Source organism: Anser cygnoides, chromosome 2 (genome assembly GCF_040182565.1).
Source record: "Anser cygnoides isolate HZ-2024a breed goose chromosome 2, Taihu_goose_T2T_genome, whole genome shotgun sequence".
Lineage (NCBI taxonomy): Eukaryota > Metazoa > Chordata > Aves > Anseriformes > Anatidae > Anser > Anser cygnoides.
The window spans coordinates 66856300-66875303 of record NC_089874.1 but is presented as its reverse complement, the minus strand read 5'-3'; the positions used below and the strand labels follow the sequence as shown (position 1 = coordinate 66875303).

The following is a 19004-nucleotide window of genomic DNA, read 5'->3' as shown; positions in this document are numbered from 1 at the left end:
AGTAGGCCTTAATAGCCCTGAGCAATCTCTTGTGATTCACACCCATGCCAAATGGGCCAAGGAGCCCCTTTAAGCTCAGACCTGGGCTTAATCCTTGCCTGAGCTATGTTGTAGTACCTGTCTCTGGCTCCCTTGCCTGTTGCTCCTGACTAGACCCTTGAATTGGTGCTGGACCTGGTTCATAACTTGCCTTGTCTGGGGCTGTTAATGTACTTGTCTACCCAGTTCTGCTAGGACCCTGGCTCCCACCAGTGAGGGCACACCCTGTGTTTCAGTCATCCTTGGCTCCTGGCCCATTCTCACTTGAGTGTTCCCACACTTGCTGCTGCCCCCTGCCAATGTTGTAACTGCACCTCCACTACCTTATAGCATTTCTCCTTTGTAGGCTGCCTGAACTGAAGGACTCTAACTACATCACAGCAGATGTATCACTAATAGTGTTTTCAGGACCTTTCTTTATTGACCCTGTTTTTAAGGTAGCTATACAAAAAACACCTCAGACTCTTGGACTACTGGAAAGGCATACCTTTGTTAAAGTGCTAAAAGAAAAACTACATACCAAGCATATATAAAGAAATCATTACTAACATCAGACTTCTAGCAAGCATTACTTGTTACACTAATATGCTCTGCTATATAGAAATTGGTTGGTAACAAAAAATTGATAGAGTATGGAGGAAAATGGGTTTGTACATATATGTGCTAAATACAGGTGGTTGGGTAGACAAATGTATCTAATAACTTGACTACAACTTTTCAGAGATTGTGTCTTAATTGTTCAATCTATATCAATCTCACCAAATATACACTCAATGCTTTCCAGTGCGTGTTCTCTAGTAGACGATCCATGAACAGCATTAGACAAAATATCTTGTGCAAACTGAGCCCGAATTGATTCAGGAGAGCTCTCTTTTGCTACTTCTGGATCTGTTGGACCCATTAGTTGCCTCCATTCTTGCACAGCATTTTCCTTTGTTAAGACCATTACCACTGATGGGCCCCTGTAAAATCAATATATGAAAGTTCTTCCGCGATTCTGAGAGGCAGAGTTAGCTGTAACTTCAGAGGTACTGTGAAGGGTTATGTTAAGCATTATGCTATCTGAATAACGTTAAACTGTTTAAATTTTAAAATGTGCTTCTGGAATGTTTTAAGACAATATAAAATTTCTGATATCTATATTTGAAAATCACAAAGGTTATGATAATCAACTATTTGAATTTGGACTTCTTGTCCTAAAAATGCTCTTACCAAATAATTTCTGAAGCAAGAAAACACACATCATTATCAACAGCTATACAAAAAATATTATGAGAAAAATATTTGTCCCACATGGGAAGAACAAGGATTCCATTAAAAAAGAGTTCTTTGAGAAACTAAGCCAAAATAATAGTCACTGTCCATAAATTTGGAAAGAACTGCAAATTTTCCTTTTAAAGGAAGGGCACTCCATGCTAAAAGGTAATCATAAAACTTTGAAAAAAACATTAAACTTGCCAGAAAGAGTAACAGAATGTAAAATCCTCAGCGCACCTTGGTGTTGCTTGTTTTGTTGGTTCTGTAAATTCAAAGTTATGATGCGTATTTGCATAACTCATTACTATATAGCTAGACACTTACTCAGTCATAAGTGCCACTAACTCTTCAAAAAAAGGTTTTCCTTCGTGATCCTTATAAAACTTCGTAGCCATTTCACGAGTTAAAGCTTCCTCTTTAATCTTTGAGATGGTAAACCCAGCATCTTTAACTTTTTGCATAATGTCATCTAGGAGAATAACAAGCAAATTCATTCTTTCTTGATTAAAGTAGTTTAGATGCAAATAAAAATACTTCTTTTCAGAGAGTATTAGATCAGTTTTCTTTTTTTTTTTTAAACAAATATGAATAACTATTAAAATTTTACTTATAATGTCAAACTACAACTTTTAACTAAAATGTAAAATAAACCACTGTCATTGGACTAAATTATCTCTATACAGGTGACAAACCCAAACTGTTGCAAACTATACTAATAGCATTCATTGCTATTTCTGACATTAGACAGAACGTGGAATGTAGTAGTAATGCTACATTACACACCAGCTGGCCTGATAAAATCAATCTGGATTGTAACAAGAGGGGAAGAAGGACTTACAAAAGCCAACAATGAATTAACAATTAAAAAGACTACAAAACTTGTTAGGAGAGAAAAGAAGAATGCCAACAAGAGGCTCTGAATACAGGGGTAAAAAAAATTGCAAGAAAAATTTTAGGTAAGATTCCAAACTCATAGAGTTCTTTTTACTTTAACCTTTTCTCCTTATTCCCTTTGTCTGATGTCAAGTTAAGCCAAGTATGGGAATGCATCTAATCCAGCAATGGCTCCTTTTGAGTCAGTAGAGACAACTGTCTGAAATCAGTAGCATGACTTCAGAAGGCCTCTCTCTTATATAAAAAATGCTGGGCAGATAGTTTGGACAAATTCTTGGCTTTTAAACATTTTAATTTAGCTGAGAACTCTCTCACTTCAATTCACCAGTATTCTTGTGAAGAAGAGCTATAGGCTATTTAAGCAAAGGAAATGTCATATTTGAGACCTCAATATGAATTATGCAAGCCCTGTAAAAGCATTTCACTGCATGGTAAAAGCATCTCAGAGAATAAAAATAATGCATCTGACATGATTTACTGTGGTGTATATTGCTAATATTTTGGATAAATAATATCTGCAGACATAGCCCATGCCTTCTAGATCACTTACCTTTATGCTTCTTAGCAGCATCAGGTTTGATCAAAGCCAAAGTGTGCTCCTGAGGGAAGAAGAATTCTAATTCCTTCTGAGCATCATTAGGTGAAGAACTACCATGCAGCTGATTAATTGGTATGTTGTCAACTGCATACTGTGCACGTAAACTAAGAGGCATGAAAACAGAGAAATTATGTAAAGGAATAGCCATCCTGAGCTTAAGCTATGACTAACCTGAACCCAATAAATATAAATAGAAGTTGATCTGGCCACTGAAGTGCTTGACAATCTCTCTGTAGATGTAAGAAGCACTCACTGTCTACAGAAAGAGCAATCAACTTTTTAATTAACCAGATGAAATATGAATACTTTCCTTCCCAACTGTCATCCTGTTATATTTCCAAGATAATACCAGGTCTTGCTTAGTGAAACAGCATTTCTGTCAACAATAAGTATTGTGATACCACAGCAGTTTCTTAGGACAATGCTACAAGCAGGTGAAACCAAGATGCTCCTTTATAAAATGTGTAGAAGAAACTCAGCCACAAATAATAAATAATCAATGAAAGGTTTTAATTTAGCTAAGAAAACAGGCATTCAGACTAAAAAATAATGATGTTCTTTCAAGGAAAAAAAATCAATGCTATAGTTACAAGAAAACCTTAACAAGCTGCAGAAATATACATCAGCTTCCAGACGATGGCACTATAGTTACACCAGTTCGAATGTGGTATTCATTGACCTGAAGAATATGAAAGTAAATTAAAACTGTGAATGATGGTTTACTATTTAAGTATTACCTGTTTGGATTTTCCTTCTTAGCCTCTTCAATAGTCTTTGGACCTAATAAATTTCTCCAGTGTGCTACAGCATTTTCTCGCGTTAGAGCAAGTACAAGAGTTGGACCACTGTAAAGTGGAAAACTGGCATTAAGAACATCAAATATTAAACTCTCTGTAATTTGTAAAAGGAATTTAATTATATATAGTCGAGACAAGGAAAATGACCCCTAGTACTGGAGGATTTTAAAATCAATCTCTGTTCAAAAAGCTACAGTTTGATAAAACCTTATGGAGATTAAATTAATTTATATTTCAAAGTTACTCAATGCTACCACAACACCAATAATGTTACAGAATTGGGCTATGTCTTTATTACTAGACATAAAAACACTGATCAGCTCCTAAACTTTTTTATTTGTCCCAGGTATGTTCCAACTTCACATGAAGACAATATCCAAATGATTTATTTTCCACTCCAAGGAATCCAGCACACAATATAGATAAAGACTATAGAGTCCTCCTATAAACAATCTAAATGAAGCCTTCGAGAGCACAGCTCAAATATTTTCACCCAGATCAGTGGAATTGGCCACTGACTTCAACATCTTACGTATGGAGGTATGGAGTCACTAGAAAATTTTAGAAATCTGATCTGTGTACTGTATTTGGGAATTATCTCATTATCTGCAGTTTTCTGATCCTGTGTTGAGCTTTACTAAACTCTCAGATAAGATGGTATCTTACAGCCCTATAATATTCAGGTTAATTATTTGTTGTGAAAATTTCAGTCTCATTTCTAGATCTGCAGTCTCATTTTTCATTCACCTTACTTGGTCATTTGCTCTAGCAGGAAAGGGAAGTAGTCTTCATTTTCATGCTCTTTGTAAAATTCACGTGCTTGTTCTTCAGATAGGTTTATTTCTTTCTGCATTGCTATTTCGAAGCCATCATCCTTTATTCTTTGTATAATAGAATCTGTTTAAAATATTGAAATAATGCTAAATTGCCATCCATTCATCAATTAAACACTTTTGAAGAAATGACATGGGCTATGGGCTATCCAATAATGATCTTAAATTTTTACAAATGAATTAATTTCTTAACTGAAGAGCAGAAAACTAATTTAAAGAAACTGCTAGAAGGCTTCAGTAGTTGCCTGGACACTCACAAAGCTGATGTGGACTGCAAAATGGCTTTTCTAAGCAACATACTCTATAGTGATCAAGAAAATAAATACACAAGGAGAGGTCAAAATTGTAGTCTTTCAAATCTCTAAGTTATTTCCAGTACAGAAATTCTAGAATTCTAGAATGAAGGAGCTAGCTAGATTCTAGTAAGAAATGCAAATATAAATTAGAAGAAAAGTAAACTTGTTTGGATGGAGCTTCATACTAATGCAGCAGATTTTCTGATCCAATTTGTAAAAATCTTATCTGTATAGGCCTATGTACGCAGCATAGAACACCCTGAGTCAGGTCTTTTTCACTCTTGACATTGATCTACACGCCAAGGCAAGGATAGTATCAACTACTACATTATGTTTCCCTGTAGTGTACTTAAATATGCAGTTACTTGTCTGAAAGGTTTTCTATAAAAATTTCATCCAGATATATAACCTAAAGATATTCTTGAAAATATACAACCTAAAGATATTCTTGAAAAGTCAACCAAAGGAACAAAATAGTTTTGACATTTATATTCTAAATATATCAAACACATCAGCCATGTAGCTTTTTTCGTGATAAAGATTACTGTTAACTTAAAGCTGAGGAGAAAAGATAATCTAGCAACATTTCATTAGTAGTGTTAGAATTTCTGAAATTCAAAATGAGACATTTCATGCCCTTGATAGAAAATGAAGTTATTACAACTTACCTCGTCTTTCCCTTAGGAGACAAGGTCTAACTAAGGCCAAAGTCTTTTCAAATTTTTGCTCTGTCTTCTTTTGACCAAAATTTGGGAAAAAGAAGGCAAGTTGCCTGCTGGCATCTTCTATACTGCTTTGCACATCACACATATTTAATATACTCTCAGTTTCTGGAGTTTCTTCTGGTCTAATGAGACACAAAATTGTGTCATATTTAAGTCCCTTTATGCATTTTGACATTGTGATAACAGCTGACTTGATGAAAACGTACTTTCTTAAAGTTTAGTGAAACATAAGAATAGAAAAACAAATGCAGATTGTATTTAATTCAGATTCATAACTGAAGTAATGTTTCTGAGACAAGAAATATTTCTTAACTTCTCAAAAAGTTCATTGACATATGCTATAAGAGAAATCTGTCATGCAGCTTTACTAATTCCCCTCTAGATTCTTCAGAATATTTTCTCCGTTTCACTAGACAGAATTACTACTGACAAGTGTACAGTGTATAATGAATGACCAGAAAAAGGATTGTGCTTAATTCATGTAAAGCATTATCCTAAGAACTACTGCACTACAAAATTCTCTTTATCAGAGATTCTTTCATTGTTACTTGCCTGTAATTCTAAGGTTTATTTAGCAATGTAAATACACTCATTCTTGGCCACCCAGAGAAAATACAATATTCCCTGGTTGCACTAAATCAACTCAAAAAAGGATTCAGCAGGTATCAACAAAAATATAAATTATTAGGACAGGTTCTTTTTTGGAACAAAGTATGCCAATTTTTGCCACTTTCTGTAAATAGTAATATAAAACTCGATCCCAAATTTGTATTTTTGTGAACATTCTATTGTCTTGCGCTGTGTATACAACTAACATCCTATTAAAAATTCTCTGCTAAATACTTGGCATAAGAGAAAGACAGACATTCCAAGACACCTTGGTTGGGAACAGCAAATCCTTACAATATATTTAGGTACCTCAAAAAAAAAACCAAAAAAACCACAACCCTCCCACTTGTTTGCTCAGTTTTACAGAGTGGTGCCAGGGAGCACAGCATGCTTCAGGTGTCCCCCCAGGTGTCACTTGGGCCACACCTACAGGTTCCCAGCATATATAAAAGTAAACATGGACAAAAGCACAGCATTCATTTGGCAGTACTGGCAGTCACTTTGTCTTGGTGAATTAGTATGAAGTGGAACTGTACGGACCACACAAACTCTGAAGTACAGCACTGTTCTCCTTGGACTGACAACCCATTCAAATCTAGTTCAGAAAGAGCATGAGATCAGTGCCCTTTGCTTATTATCTTTCCCTAAGAATCATGAAGTTTCTATGTTCCCAAAGGATCTATGACTGCGTGTGTAGTGATGGTTCTTTGAAAGACCAGGTAAAGAACTTTGCCGGCTCCCTGGGCCCTATGCACACACAGGCACATATGAATATAAGAATGAGTCTGTAAGAATGTTGCTTTCATGGTGTATTTCAAATACTGTAACTGAATCACATATTCCAATTTTCATTGTTAGTTACCTTTCTGACTTTCCAGACTCATCAGGAGTGCCTTCAAGTGATTCACGTAGTTCTTTCCAGAGAGGAATAGCATCAGTTCCTTTTTTTTTAGTTATTAGCAAAATGTGGCATGGTCCACTCATCATGAACTGAACAAAATCATCAAAATCATGCTAAAAAACATAATTAAACATATATATATATATTTTGCTATGAATTGCAGCAACTCTGACTTTATCATCAGAAATGAGAACATCCTTTTGTAAGTAGCTAACTACACTCCCTTTTTACAATGGCATTAGCATATATTACTCAAAATCCTGTCAAACTGTTTGGAAGAGTTTTTGATCAATCATTTGAGACAGGAAAATTATAAAATGTCTAAAATTCAAGTAACTGAGATAAATGAAATAATAAAAATACATTATGAAAGCAGTACATGTTCTTTGAGGTTAAAGTGCAAACGAGAGAGAAGAAAATGATCTAGAAACTTGATGTGATCAAATGCTATGCTTGCAGTAGCACTTATCATGTGACATAAATTGCAATACAATTCAATGCACTATTTTTGAAACTAAAAATCAGGTAGCTGGCTAAAAATATAGAACACTTAAATGTTTGCAAGACATTTGTAGACTTTTCTGTTATTCTCTCTGCTATGTTCTATTCACTCATCTAGTTTCAATCTTCAATGCTGTGGATGGACATTTTCATCAGAAAATAGCTTTGCAAGCTGTTGTAAGTTTTTCATCTTTTTTTCCTTTGTATGTCATCTTTTTCTTCAATATTACTAATTTCCTCAGATACCTTCACTCCTTCTAAGCATTTGAGTAAATCTTTTCTTTACTAGCCGCCCTCATCTGACTGTGTATGACATATTTTTCCTTTAATAATATGAGGATGGAATATTCATATATATTGCTTTCAATTCATTGCTTTTCTCTTTCAGTTAGCTTCATATCTATGCATCCACTTAACCCACTTCACAAGATGAAAAACCTCAAAAAACACAACCCTGATTGAATGCAAGCACAGATATTTAGTAAAACATACAAAGTGAGTGTTGTGACTTCAAAAGTACACTTGTTCATGTTAGAAGAAATTGATGTAGCTATTAGATGTGGTTATGGTGGTTTCATCATTAAAAAGAAACAATTTCTGCTGAAATATCTGAAGATATTAAGTCTATTAAACTTGATTCTCCATTCTGTTACAATAGGCATCCTCTGAACCTTCAACAAGATTGCACAGTATTAAACTGGGAAGAATTTTTCCCACTGAGCACGAAGAAAGCTATATTCTATATCGTCACTTTAACATATTTATTTTTCAGCTTAGAATTACACTTTAAGAATGGCAAATGATAGCTTCTCAGTATGCACAAAGTCCTCTGAACTACTTCTCATAGTTCACAGTAGTTTTGTTATTCTCACTACCCTAATGCTGGCTAGGATTTACTACAGCCTAGTAGTGCTGTAGCATATCAAACTCTGTATGCCTTTTCCTCATCTTTGTTCCTCCCCTGTCACCCTCTACACCTAACTAATCTCAAATTTGGTTGCTGTTCTGATGAAGATAACTTAGATTTACCTATATTTCAAAACTGCTTCTACCTGTCTAAGCTAGAATCCCACATTGCAAAACCAAGCTCTTCAAGATTCCTCACATCCTCACCCTGTTACTCCCCTTCTAAACCACAGTGCAGCCACCAGATGTTTACTATTTTTTTCCCCTACGGCTTCAGTAAGAACAATCTTGTCTCACTCTCATTCATTTGGAATGCCACAGGAACATTTTCCCACCTTCTTGTTTTGATTATATCAACCCTTTATTTGTACTTTTTCATTGGTTCCCCTGACAATATCAAACAAGCTAGTTGTCTGCATGTAACTCCTGGTTATCTTATGCAGATCTTAACAACGAATAAGTATTTACTAAGATACTTAATTTTCGTGATTCGAATCCTTCTGTAGAGCTAACTTTAGCTATCAATTTGCCAAAACACTTGACAATATCCAGTTGCTAGTTTGCTAGACCATTGCCATTTAATGGTGACCACCACCATTTCATTGTTTCCTTGAACTATCTGCATGTCCTTAGCTATCTTTTGACCTCTAATATAGGATAAGGACAGAAAAATAAGCTACAGTGGAGATACTTTATCTTTCTGCCTATGCATGTGCTTATTCCCAGTATTATCCAGTGAAAAAAGCTGTAAAGAAAAGAAAAAGTAGCATATATTATTACCTGGCTGGAGCAGTATGTGTCAAATAGATACATACTGTTGTGGATGACACTGGTTTTTGTTTTGCACTACGTTTCAGCAGCTAACTTAACCTATGTTTATGGCCATGGCTAAACATCATGCACAATATGATAACAGAAACAATTATTAAATATTTTAGCATTTAATTGGAGTTCAATATAATTTAGTCTAAATGTTATAGTTCTACCGAGCTATATTTTTATAAGGCTTAGTAAGAAAAAAAAGAGAGATAACATTTTATTTTTTTGTTCTGTGTACTAAATCTCCATTAATTCAGTTCTCCAACATACTAAAAAATTACAAGCCAGGGATTTAAAAGTACATACAGTAACACTGATATATTTTATCTGCTTCTTTTCTTTATGTTTTTAAGTTTTTTGTTTGTTGGTTTGTTTGTTTGTTTTATTTTACCTGTTCTTTTTTCTGGGTATAGAATTCTCTGATTTGTTCTTCAGTTAGCATTTTCTCTTCTGAAGCTGCAATGCCAAAGCCTGCATCTCTAATCTGCAATTATTCAGTTATTACTCAGTGGCATTTGAAAAAGGGTATATACAATATCATATGTAAATCTAAAGATTGATTGACTTTGTATGCTATCGTAAATTCAAATTATCTGAAATATTCCAAACATAACTGCTATATTTGCCTAAACTAAAGTTCTAGCTTTTCAAAGCACTTTGGTGAATTCAGGATAACAATGCCCACTATTTTGAAGTTTTTGGAAAATACCGTGTAGTTCAATGTATGCATTCATTCAGTGGTTAATAATTCTTTTTATTTAACATTGAATAAATATTTTTTACCATTGTGAATGATTAAAATGCAACTACTTCTAAAATCGTTATTATAAATTGTATTATAATCATAATAGTCATATTACTGTGTATTTGTCAATAAATGTTGCAATAAAAATAGGCTAAACTTTTTGGCCACCATTATAAAGTTGATAAACTTTAGAAACAGTAAATATCAAAGCTAAAATCTATTTTATGATTACCTATCTTAAGTTACATTACTATACTAAAGTACGTATGAGATGCACACTTACACGACCTGTATCAAAATTCATAGTCCCACTGATGTGATATTTATACCATATACCTATATCTAAACAATGAAGACACTATCCAGCCCCAATACTGATCATATGCCAATGTTAGTCTGCTTACCAGCACTCTCCTCTTTAAAAGTCCCTATGATGCTGCTGAGTGTTTCCAGATTGCCTTGACGAGGTTGAATGTGGAAACAGTATGGGTACACATCTCACAAGGCAGTGTAAAGACAGAGCCAACTAGCAGCTGCTCAGCTCCATTTAAATTGCTTTCAAACACTGCCTGCTTTTTTTGTCTTTATTGAACCTTTTTCCTTTCTGGCCAAGATAGAGTAAATGCAGAAACAAGAAATACAACACTCTGATATTCTCTCCTGCATACGTCGCAGACCCTCACATCTTTTTTAAATTTAACTTTTATTCTTGATATATATAATGTTATGAGATTTTATTATTATTATTATTGTATCAGAATCAGTGCAAAATTCCTGTAACTAAAGGAACATCAGTATAGTATGGTATTCTGGAAGGAAAGAGAATTTTCTTTCACTATGTGATTGCTTAAATAAATGCTGAATCCATCAGTGCACTGAGATTCTTATTATTAGTATACAGTCTCTGATTATAGTGATTACTAGTGCACATAAATCACCCTTTCCATCTACAAGCACGTGTTTAATCATTTGTGAGCACAAATATTTCCACAGTGAACCGATTAGTTGTTTTAAATGTGCCTACATTTCTTAAAGATGCTGCACAGTCAGAAAAGATGTCTTCTTCACCTGAAAGAATTAACCATCATAGTTTCCAGTCCTTATTTCTATTGAAATATGAGGAAAAAAAGATCCGCTTATAGATTTCATGTGTCATTGATCTCCACTGTATAAATCAATGCCATACCTTACTTACTGGCACAAAATATTAAAGCAACAGTATTAATTGGAATACTATATTATTTCAGGGCAAAATTAACTTGTTTTTACTATCCTTAACAGAGAGGCATTAACAAGCCTTTTTCTAAAGCCTGGGAATAAATTAGGATCTATTTGATCTTCCATCTTATTACTATTCCACTGAACTAAACAGGATGAATGAATCTTTTCAAATTTTGTCTACCTTTTGTTTAATTTCTTCTACATGTCCTTCTAAGACATCATCAGGTTTTATAATTCCAACAGAGTATGTGACTTCTTCTGGAAAATGGAAAAAAATAATATGGCAATTAATATATTTATCAAAATAAATACACAACTACATTTTTCATTACTTGCAAGTGAGTTTCTTTTAACACTTCTCCATCTTAATACTGAGATAGCCAAACAGTGGTTCCAGTAAATAAGTGACTCCAGCACTTAAAGCATGTCTTGGAGTGTGAGGTAGTACTTGGCCATCCCTGGAATCCACATTCTGGGTGAACCACTGGTGTTTTGGGTCATACGGTAGAGAAATGTTCCACGTGCAACTAGGTGCAGTGGAAAAACTACAATTTAAGATGAATGATTTCACTAGGGAGCTATGTACAGGACTAGAAATTTGAAAGGAATTAATATTACAAAGGAAAACTCACTAATTGAAAACCTTGTATGAGTATTGATTTCCAGTAAAATACACATTTCTTGTCATAGTAGATGTTTGATTCCTTAGTATTGTGGATTCTGAACTCATTTACAATAAATAACTACCGAAGTAAATAAAATGCTTGCTCTAATCTAATATTTAAAGCAAGAGGTGTTCCAAGTCATAGGCATACTATTGCAGCATCTGTAGCATACACAAAACCACTAAATGACAGAAAGTGATCAAAGAAAATACAAACTATAAACTTTCTTTGCAGAATCTGAGGTTTACAGTTGAAGTGTTAGAATGTAATTCAATCAGATCTCAAACACTGTAGAAGCAGTTAATGGTAGCTGTAATGGAAACACAGGACTAGTACTTGTTGCCAATACTAGAAAACACTCATCGGCACCTGCAGGTGGTAAGAAATATATTACCACAAAGTGTTGTGCACTGGGGCTTCTGAAGGACCCTAACCTAAAGCTGAATCCACGCTGAATCTCTGTGCCCCGATTTACCCAAAGGAGGCCTATAGGAAAGCCTAGGAGGAACTCTGTCAGGGAGCATAGTGATAGGACAAGGAGTAATGGCTTTAAACTAAAAGAGGGGAGATTTAGATTAGATATAAGGAAGAGACTCTTCACTGTGAAGGTGAAGGTGAGGCACGGGGACAGGTTGCCCAGGGGAGCTGTGGATGTCCCATCCCTGGAAGTGTTCAAGCCCAGGCTGGATGGGGCCTTCGGCAACCTGGTCTGGTGGGAGGTGTCCCTGTCCATGGCAGGGGGGTTGGAATTAAGTGATCCTTGGGGTCACTTCCAACCCAAACTGTTCTATGATTCTATTTTGTAGAGTATTTAGACTCTGTAGATTAGTGAGAAGTCTGTATATAATTTCTAAAGGATTTATAATACTGTATTACTGAGTCTCAGAGGATTTATAAGTGAAAAAAAGGCTAAAGCTGAGGTCAGGAACATGCCACTTGAACCACACAATAAAGGAGGTATGAAGGGGAAGGAGAACATACATGACTTAATCCATGACAATGATCTAGTGCCTTATAACAAGAGAAAAAAGGAAGATGAAGAGAGAAAATGGAAAAACCTATTTCATTTCAACCTCACAAAATGATATACACATATACAAAGCAGGAACTTTAGAAGCTTCAGTAGCCATAGATAACAAGAATAGAAAAGATGTAGGTTCCAACTCACAACAAGCCTGAAATAAATCTTAGATGTGAGCGTTAAATCTAGTCTAGTGAAAGAGATAATTAAAAACAAACTGAGATACAAGGCATGCCATTCCTTCACAGATTAACTCTTTTAATCCTCACAGTATGCACTTCATACTGTTGTGTTGTTTTGTTGTTTTTTTTTTTTTTCTGTAGAACATCCAAATGTTAACAAGCATCACCTCAACAAAAGTATATTGTTAATGCAGGGACTGAGTAGAAGTGAGTTTCAGGCACTAATATTGCACATGACGTGAACTCTGTATGTTCGGAGAAAGGGGTTGAAAATAACTGATGACAGACCAATATCTTAATTCCTCAAAGAAGAAAACCTTCCATCAGTTTGATATTCTCAGTCGTAACCTGTCATGTTATTAATGAATCAAAGGACAATCTATTGGAGCTTGGCGTACACAATTCCTAATCAAATAATTAAAAATGTTTGTTCTTTTTTTCTTTCTGTTAGCTTTTCTAAAATAAATCAAGTGTATTTACCTTCAGGTACAGTCTCCTCAATAGAATCTTCTGATGATTTCTCTTCTAGGAAAGTAAGTTCATCTACCTAAGGTAATTGCAAATAAAGGAGAAGTACATCAACATTGTGAAGCTAAAGTCATCAAACACAGCTCTCAGATCTGTAAAACACTTTTTTCTTCATGTAGCGACATATTTGCTATCCAGGAAAGCCTGCAACTTGAAGACATTGGACTAGTCTGATTTTTCTTACCCGGGCTATAATTTGCTAAAAGTTTCCTTTTACTGAAAGTGGAGTTCTTTCATCTCAATTTTCACTCAAAACAAACAATGAGACATGACTATTTCCCAAGTTTTTGTTTCGTATGGTGAATACCTCCTAAGTTATATATGAAAAAATGTCAGTCCTTAAACATAAAAAAGATAATGACTAAAACTGGTTTATCTTCTAGATGTTTTGTTAGCAACCCGTCCCTCCATTTCTCTGAATAATAGGGCAATCTGTAAATTTCTTCAGTTTCTAAAAAGTACAATTTAAAAGAAATTTATAAAAAAATCACGTGTCACTTATTACTAAGGAAAAAACACAAAAAATTAAACTTTGCAGAAAACACTATCATGGGCTTTGAGAGAAACCATTAAATTATAATAAAAATATTCATTTATATTTAAATATCTTTTTTTTTGTGAGCATACCTCAGGGCGTTCCTTCTGTCCAGCTACAATTTCCCTCTCTTCTTGTACTAGCTCTGTTATTTTCTTACTTATAAGAGGAGCATTTGCACCTCTCACCATTGCAATAATTTTGCCATTCTGTAAAAGAGAAAATAAAACTCTCAGTGAGTTCTTGTCACTTAGTTTACATATTTACTTGAGTTTTGGAACATGTTATATTTTGTGTTGTCTTTTTTTTTTTTTTTCCTCAGCAACATCACAACTTGCTGTGCTCACTGAAGTTAACAGCAAAACTACTAATGCCTTAGCTGGTTCAGAATGATTCTTCTTCTTTTTTTTTTTCACTTCTTCATTTCCTTTTTCTGTCTAATTTTCTATATTATTTCGAGGCTCACCAATACTAGTACAATTCAAAGTAAATGCAAAAAACCTGAAAGACTTCTGAAGGTATTGGTGTTCTTAGGCCGTAGTTGCTGAAATTCAAATCCTAGTACTGCCAAAATAAAAAGAACCCCCCCCCCCAAAAAAAAAAACAGAAAACAACAACAAAACTCACTGCCTACTAAGTTAGCAGTGTTCTAAAATGGAGTCCTAAGAAAACAGTCTTTCTGTATCCATCAACGAGAGACATTAAATGTATGAATCATTACAATTGCTAAAATGTGAAAATGGCAATCTTATTTGCTTATTTTTAAAAAACTGAAGTGGAAGGAAATGTAATCTCTTTCCCTGAGGGAAATTGTGCACAGAATAAGCATTTCAGGGTAGCCAAATGCAGGCATTTTATGTGAGGCAACCCCAGAAAAACTTACTCTGATTTCTCAGTAACTACCAAAAATGTGGGTACCACAAATCTGCTGTGGCTGTCTGAATATGCAACCACAATAAAAATGTGCTTGATAACCACAGATTTAGGCATGGGAAAGAGCATCAAGTAAACAACATCTGATAATATGGTCCTATATACTGTAAAATGTAAAGATATGACATATAGTTTCACATTTCTTTTTAATCTACTGAAACATTAATGTAAAAATAAATATGACATATAGTTTCACATTTCTTTTTAATCTACTGAAACATTAATGTAAAAATAAGCAATGCATTAACAGAAAGCAATGTGGTGTACTTACAACACAAAAGAGAAAAACGGGTTCACATCTATTCCTAAGTGGTTGCAGAGTCTCAATACTGTTAGCCTCTGCCTGAAGTCAGATGAAGAAAATTGCTTACATAAGTGTTTATATTTATGCATATATTTATATGTATAAAAAAAGATTTTGTCTGAAAGAAAACTGCCATCATCTACTGTGTTACATAATCTCACTACAATCTTAAATACAACTAGCAGTCTTTATGCCACCTGCTGGTATTGAAGGAAGGGCTGGTTTGGTAATATGGGACTGGCTTCCTTTCATATTACAGCAGCTACTCAAGGAAAAATGTTACTTTAGTACTGTTTTTCCATGTATAAACATACATAAATGGAGAAGTAGTATATGCAATCCTGACAAAAGAAATTATCCACTTTATTAAGTTCTTTGTGATGTGTGGTCAATGCAATGAAAAAGCACTTCAGACTACCTCTGAACATAACTTCCTGTTTTTTTGTATATTTATGATACCCGTATTTTATGCAAAAATTCAAGGAACTTTGATCAAAAAATGGAAAGTTTTCAGTAACATTAGAAAGAATGAGCTTGGTCAGTATCTGTGAGGAACTGAATCTGTGAAACAAATGTATCTAATTCAAATATATATATGCCTCCTATATACAGGATATATATTGGATATACAGAATACCAACTGCCAGTGTAGTGGAATATTTCTACTACTACAGTTTTGTGATAATTTATTTTCAACTCCCCCTTTTTGTTCTTTTAAAAAATGAAATACAAGGAAATACTTGCAAAAAAAGATGCAACACTTTTTCAGGGATGTAAGAGTTTTAAATGTGGCAATAATGAACAGACTTAAAACCAACAAACAAACCCATATAGCTTGGCTTTTGAAAGTTTCTGCAACTCTCATCAAGGAAAAGAAAAGCTGGAGGATATTAGCTCCTTTTCTATTATTATTAGGTTATTAATAATTATACAATTTGTTGTTATTATTATTGTGAGCTCCCTTTCTATTATTATTTCTGGATGTGGTACTTAGGAACATAGCTGAGTGGGTGATAGTGGTGTTAGGGTGATGGTTGGACCAGATGATCTTGGAGGTCTTTTCCAACCTTAATGATTCTATGATTCTATTATAATTTCTTCCACACTTACTACCATTTCTAATCTACCTCTGAACAAAGCTATATAAGGAGATATTGAGAATAAAAGGCAACCAGGCCAAAATTTTAGTGACTCAATTGGTATAAAGAAAGTAAAATGAAAACTCTGTAAATGCATGCAGAAAAAAAGATACATCTAACATAAACTAGAATTCAAATTCCATATATAATTTACATACTTACCACTGCAAAATGCAACACGTCATCTTCACTAAACTCATTCTTCAGTTTTCTGAATAAATTTACCACAGCTATGCAAGGACCACACCAAGCTTGATATACATCTATTACTAAAATATAATATTTTGGAATTACTAAAATATAATATTTTGGAATTACAGACTGCTGACTTGTGGAACTTATAAAATGAAACATACTTAGGAGTGTGTTGGAATAGTACTGAGAAGGCAGTCACATGCATCCTCTAGTCCTCTTCTAGTCAATGAACACTTCATGTATACATCGATGTATTAATTATACTTCATGTATACTTCATGTACACATCAATATATACACATCATGGTTTCCTCTAGTACTTCAATTACTTCTGACATCAACAATCTGCTTCCAATACTATTTGAGATGAGTAATTCAAACAGCTACATTTCTCTCTTATATTCCTTTTCTGTTTGATTCTTCTTTTTCTTTTCAGAATATTGCTTTTTCCCTCCATGAGCCCATTTCTTTCCCATCATCGATCTCTTGTAGATTTCATTCCACTACAGATTTGTTCCCTCTACCCAGATACAATTCCTAGGAAACCTAGATGTTGTTATTGGACTCAGTGAACTGAAAACTGGGGAGAATATAGCAGATGCGCTCTCAGAATGCTGTCTGATTAACTGCTGAGTATAACTGTATAGTATTAACGTAGGCTCAGTTAACGTAGGCTAGTATTAACGTAGATTTCAGGGAAAAAACCTCCACAGAAATGTCCTATTGCCTACCATCAAAAATATGATATTGGAATGGCATTTTCTAAACATCAGTGTATAAAACCAGATAAAATAATGGAAAGTATGATTTATGGTGTATTTATTTATTATAGAAGATATGATTTATTCATAAACACAACATACCCATTTAAATATATTAGTATAACCATTATTTAGAGGACAGTATGGCACTAGTCTTCTAGCTTTATGTATTAAATATTAGACGATATATGAGAAATTGTATGTGTCAAGAAAGAATAATAGTTAGTACCTACTACACCTTTTGTCAGCAACATTTCATCCCACTCATTTTGATTGGTTATTGTGGCCTGAAATAAAATGGATTGACATTTTAACATCTTTAAAAGGCAAGAAAATAATAATCTTTTCATCTCTAGAATTAAGTAATTAGGATTTATACCTGAAGTTGGATTTCTTTCTTCTTGCCTGACATATTCCTGTGATTACAGGAAACATATCAAAACACAAAGCACATTTAACATTTTTTTAAAGAAAAGTGAGCCTTATCTGTGACATGTAGAACTGATTTATATGGATTTTTTTCAACATAGCACTGTTTTCTGATTCCCTTAAAAAATTTAACTCCACTGAAGCCCTTACCGGAATGGAGGTTAGCACTCTACATCAGCATTCTGTGGAGCAATATGCAACAAAATAGCACAGGAAACAATAACATTCAGCTTCTTAACCTGTTAAGGCCTTTAGAATTATTTGGCCTCAAGCATTGCTCAAATTTATAATTGCTGTGATAAGAATGACCAAAAGGACCTGGATGACAGCTGCTGTGACAGCGAACCATTTAAAAATAAAAAAAAAAATAAAAAATAAAGAGCTTTGACTCAAAATGACACCAAATCAGTCTCCCTGTATTCAGGGATATCTGTAAAGCAGTAAGTTACAGGTGTCTCATCACAACTGAACTGCGAAACTGAATGCTGGTGCATCATTCTGCCATTAATAAAACATATCCTTCATCTTTTTTTTAGTAGTTATTTAACTTTGAACTGGGCAGGAAAACTATCTCAGTTAACATACTTGGGTGAAGTTTGACTTCAGCTTTCAAATGGAACTAAGCTGAATAATAAAACAGCAAATGGAGTGGAGATTTCCAAAGTTCTTGGTTAAGATGGTAGTCTTTGTCCTGGCAAAAGGAAGGTGCCACCATGAATGTCACCTCCAATGGCAGTGCTATTTGACAACTCGACCAGCATATATGTCCCAAGGTTGAACTATCCTGTCAGTCACACTAGAACTGCTTCTTTCAGATCACAGACAGAGGCGTAACGGCCAATGTGAGAACTCTTGCCCTGATGCTTCCTCCTTTGGCTAATTCATTTCATTAAAGACCTGCATGCACAGCTGCACAGGCCCACTCTGTGAGCATGCCCAGGTGTCCATGAGCTTCCAGACACACATATGGACCTTTGAGCACATGTGAGGAGGCCCCACCTCACCTCAAGGACAGCTCCACACACCCAGCAATCCCAGACAAACACATCCCACCATGCAAATGCCCCCAGACCTGCGGGTCCACTCCAGACCCTCACCCACCCCTCGCCCCCGCCTGCCCGCACCCTGATGGCTCTAATGGCTGCCAAAGCGCCCCATAGCCGTTAGCTCC

The 19004-nt window shown here is 34.7% G+C and overlaps 2 protein-coding genes across 9 annotated transcripts in view; one reads left to right on the top strand and one right to left on the bottom strand.

Moving 5' to 3' along the window:
• The window catches only part of SFRP4 (secreted frizzled related protein 4), a 20386-nt gene extending 16102 nt beyond the window's left edge, over positions 1–4284 (top strand). The window contains exon 5 of the transcript XR_010829371.1: positions 3932–4284. The gene's annotated coding sequence lies outside the window, so the exon portion shown is untranslated. The remainder of the gene's footprint in view (positions 1–3931) is intronic.
• NME8 (NME/NM23 family member 8) overlaps positions 1–19004 on the bottom strand; it is a 20388-nt gene extending 1384 nt beyond the window's left edge. The window contains exons 1-16 of one of the 8 annotated variants that reach the window (XM_066992290.1): positions 18958–19004; positions 17784–17820; positions 17634–17691; positions 16611–16717; positions 15277–15348; positions 14165–14281; positions 13490–13556; positions 11323–11399; positions 9567–9659; positions 6911–7062; positions 5383–5561; positions 4338–4482; positions 3526–3633; positions 2741–2892; positions 1621–1765; positions 799–1001 (exon numbers count right to left, since the gene is read on the bottom strand). In XM_066992290.1, the coding sequence (XP_066848391.1) occupies positions 799–1001; positions 1621–1765; positions 2741–2892; positions 3526–3633; positions 4338–4482; positions 5383–5561; positions 6911–7062; positions 9567–9659; positions 11323–11399; positions 13490–13556; positions 14165–14281; positions 15277–15348; positions 16611–16717; positions 17634–17691; positions 17784–17816 (1708 nt within the window). In that variant the 5' untranslated portion in view covers positions 17817–17820; positions 18958–19004. Of the gene's footprint in view, positions 1–798; positions 1002–1620; positions 1766–2740; positions 2893–3525; positions 3634–4337; positions 4483–5382; positions 5562–6910; positions 7063–9566; positions 9660–11322; positions 11400–13489; positions 13557–14164; positions 14282–15276; positions 15349–16610; positions 16718–17633; positions 17692–17783; positions 17833–18418; positions 18550–18837; positions 18917–18957 lie in introns of those variants that run through there. The other 7 variants (XM_066992286.1, XM_066992287.1, XM_066992288.1 and 4 more) reach the window with 7 other exon arrangements.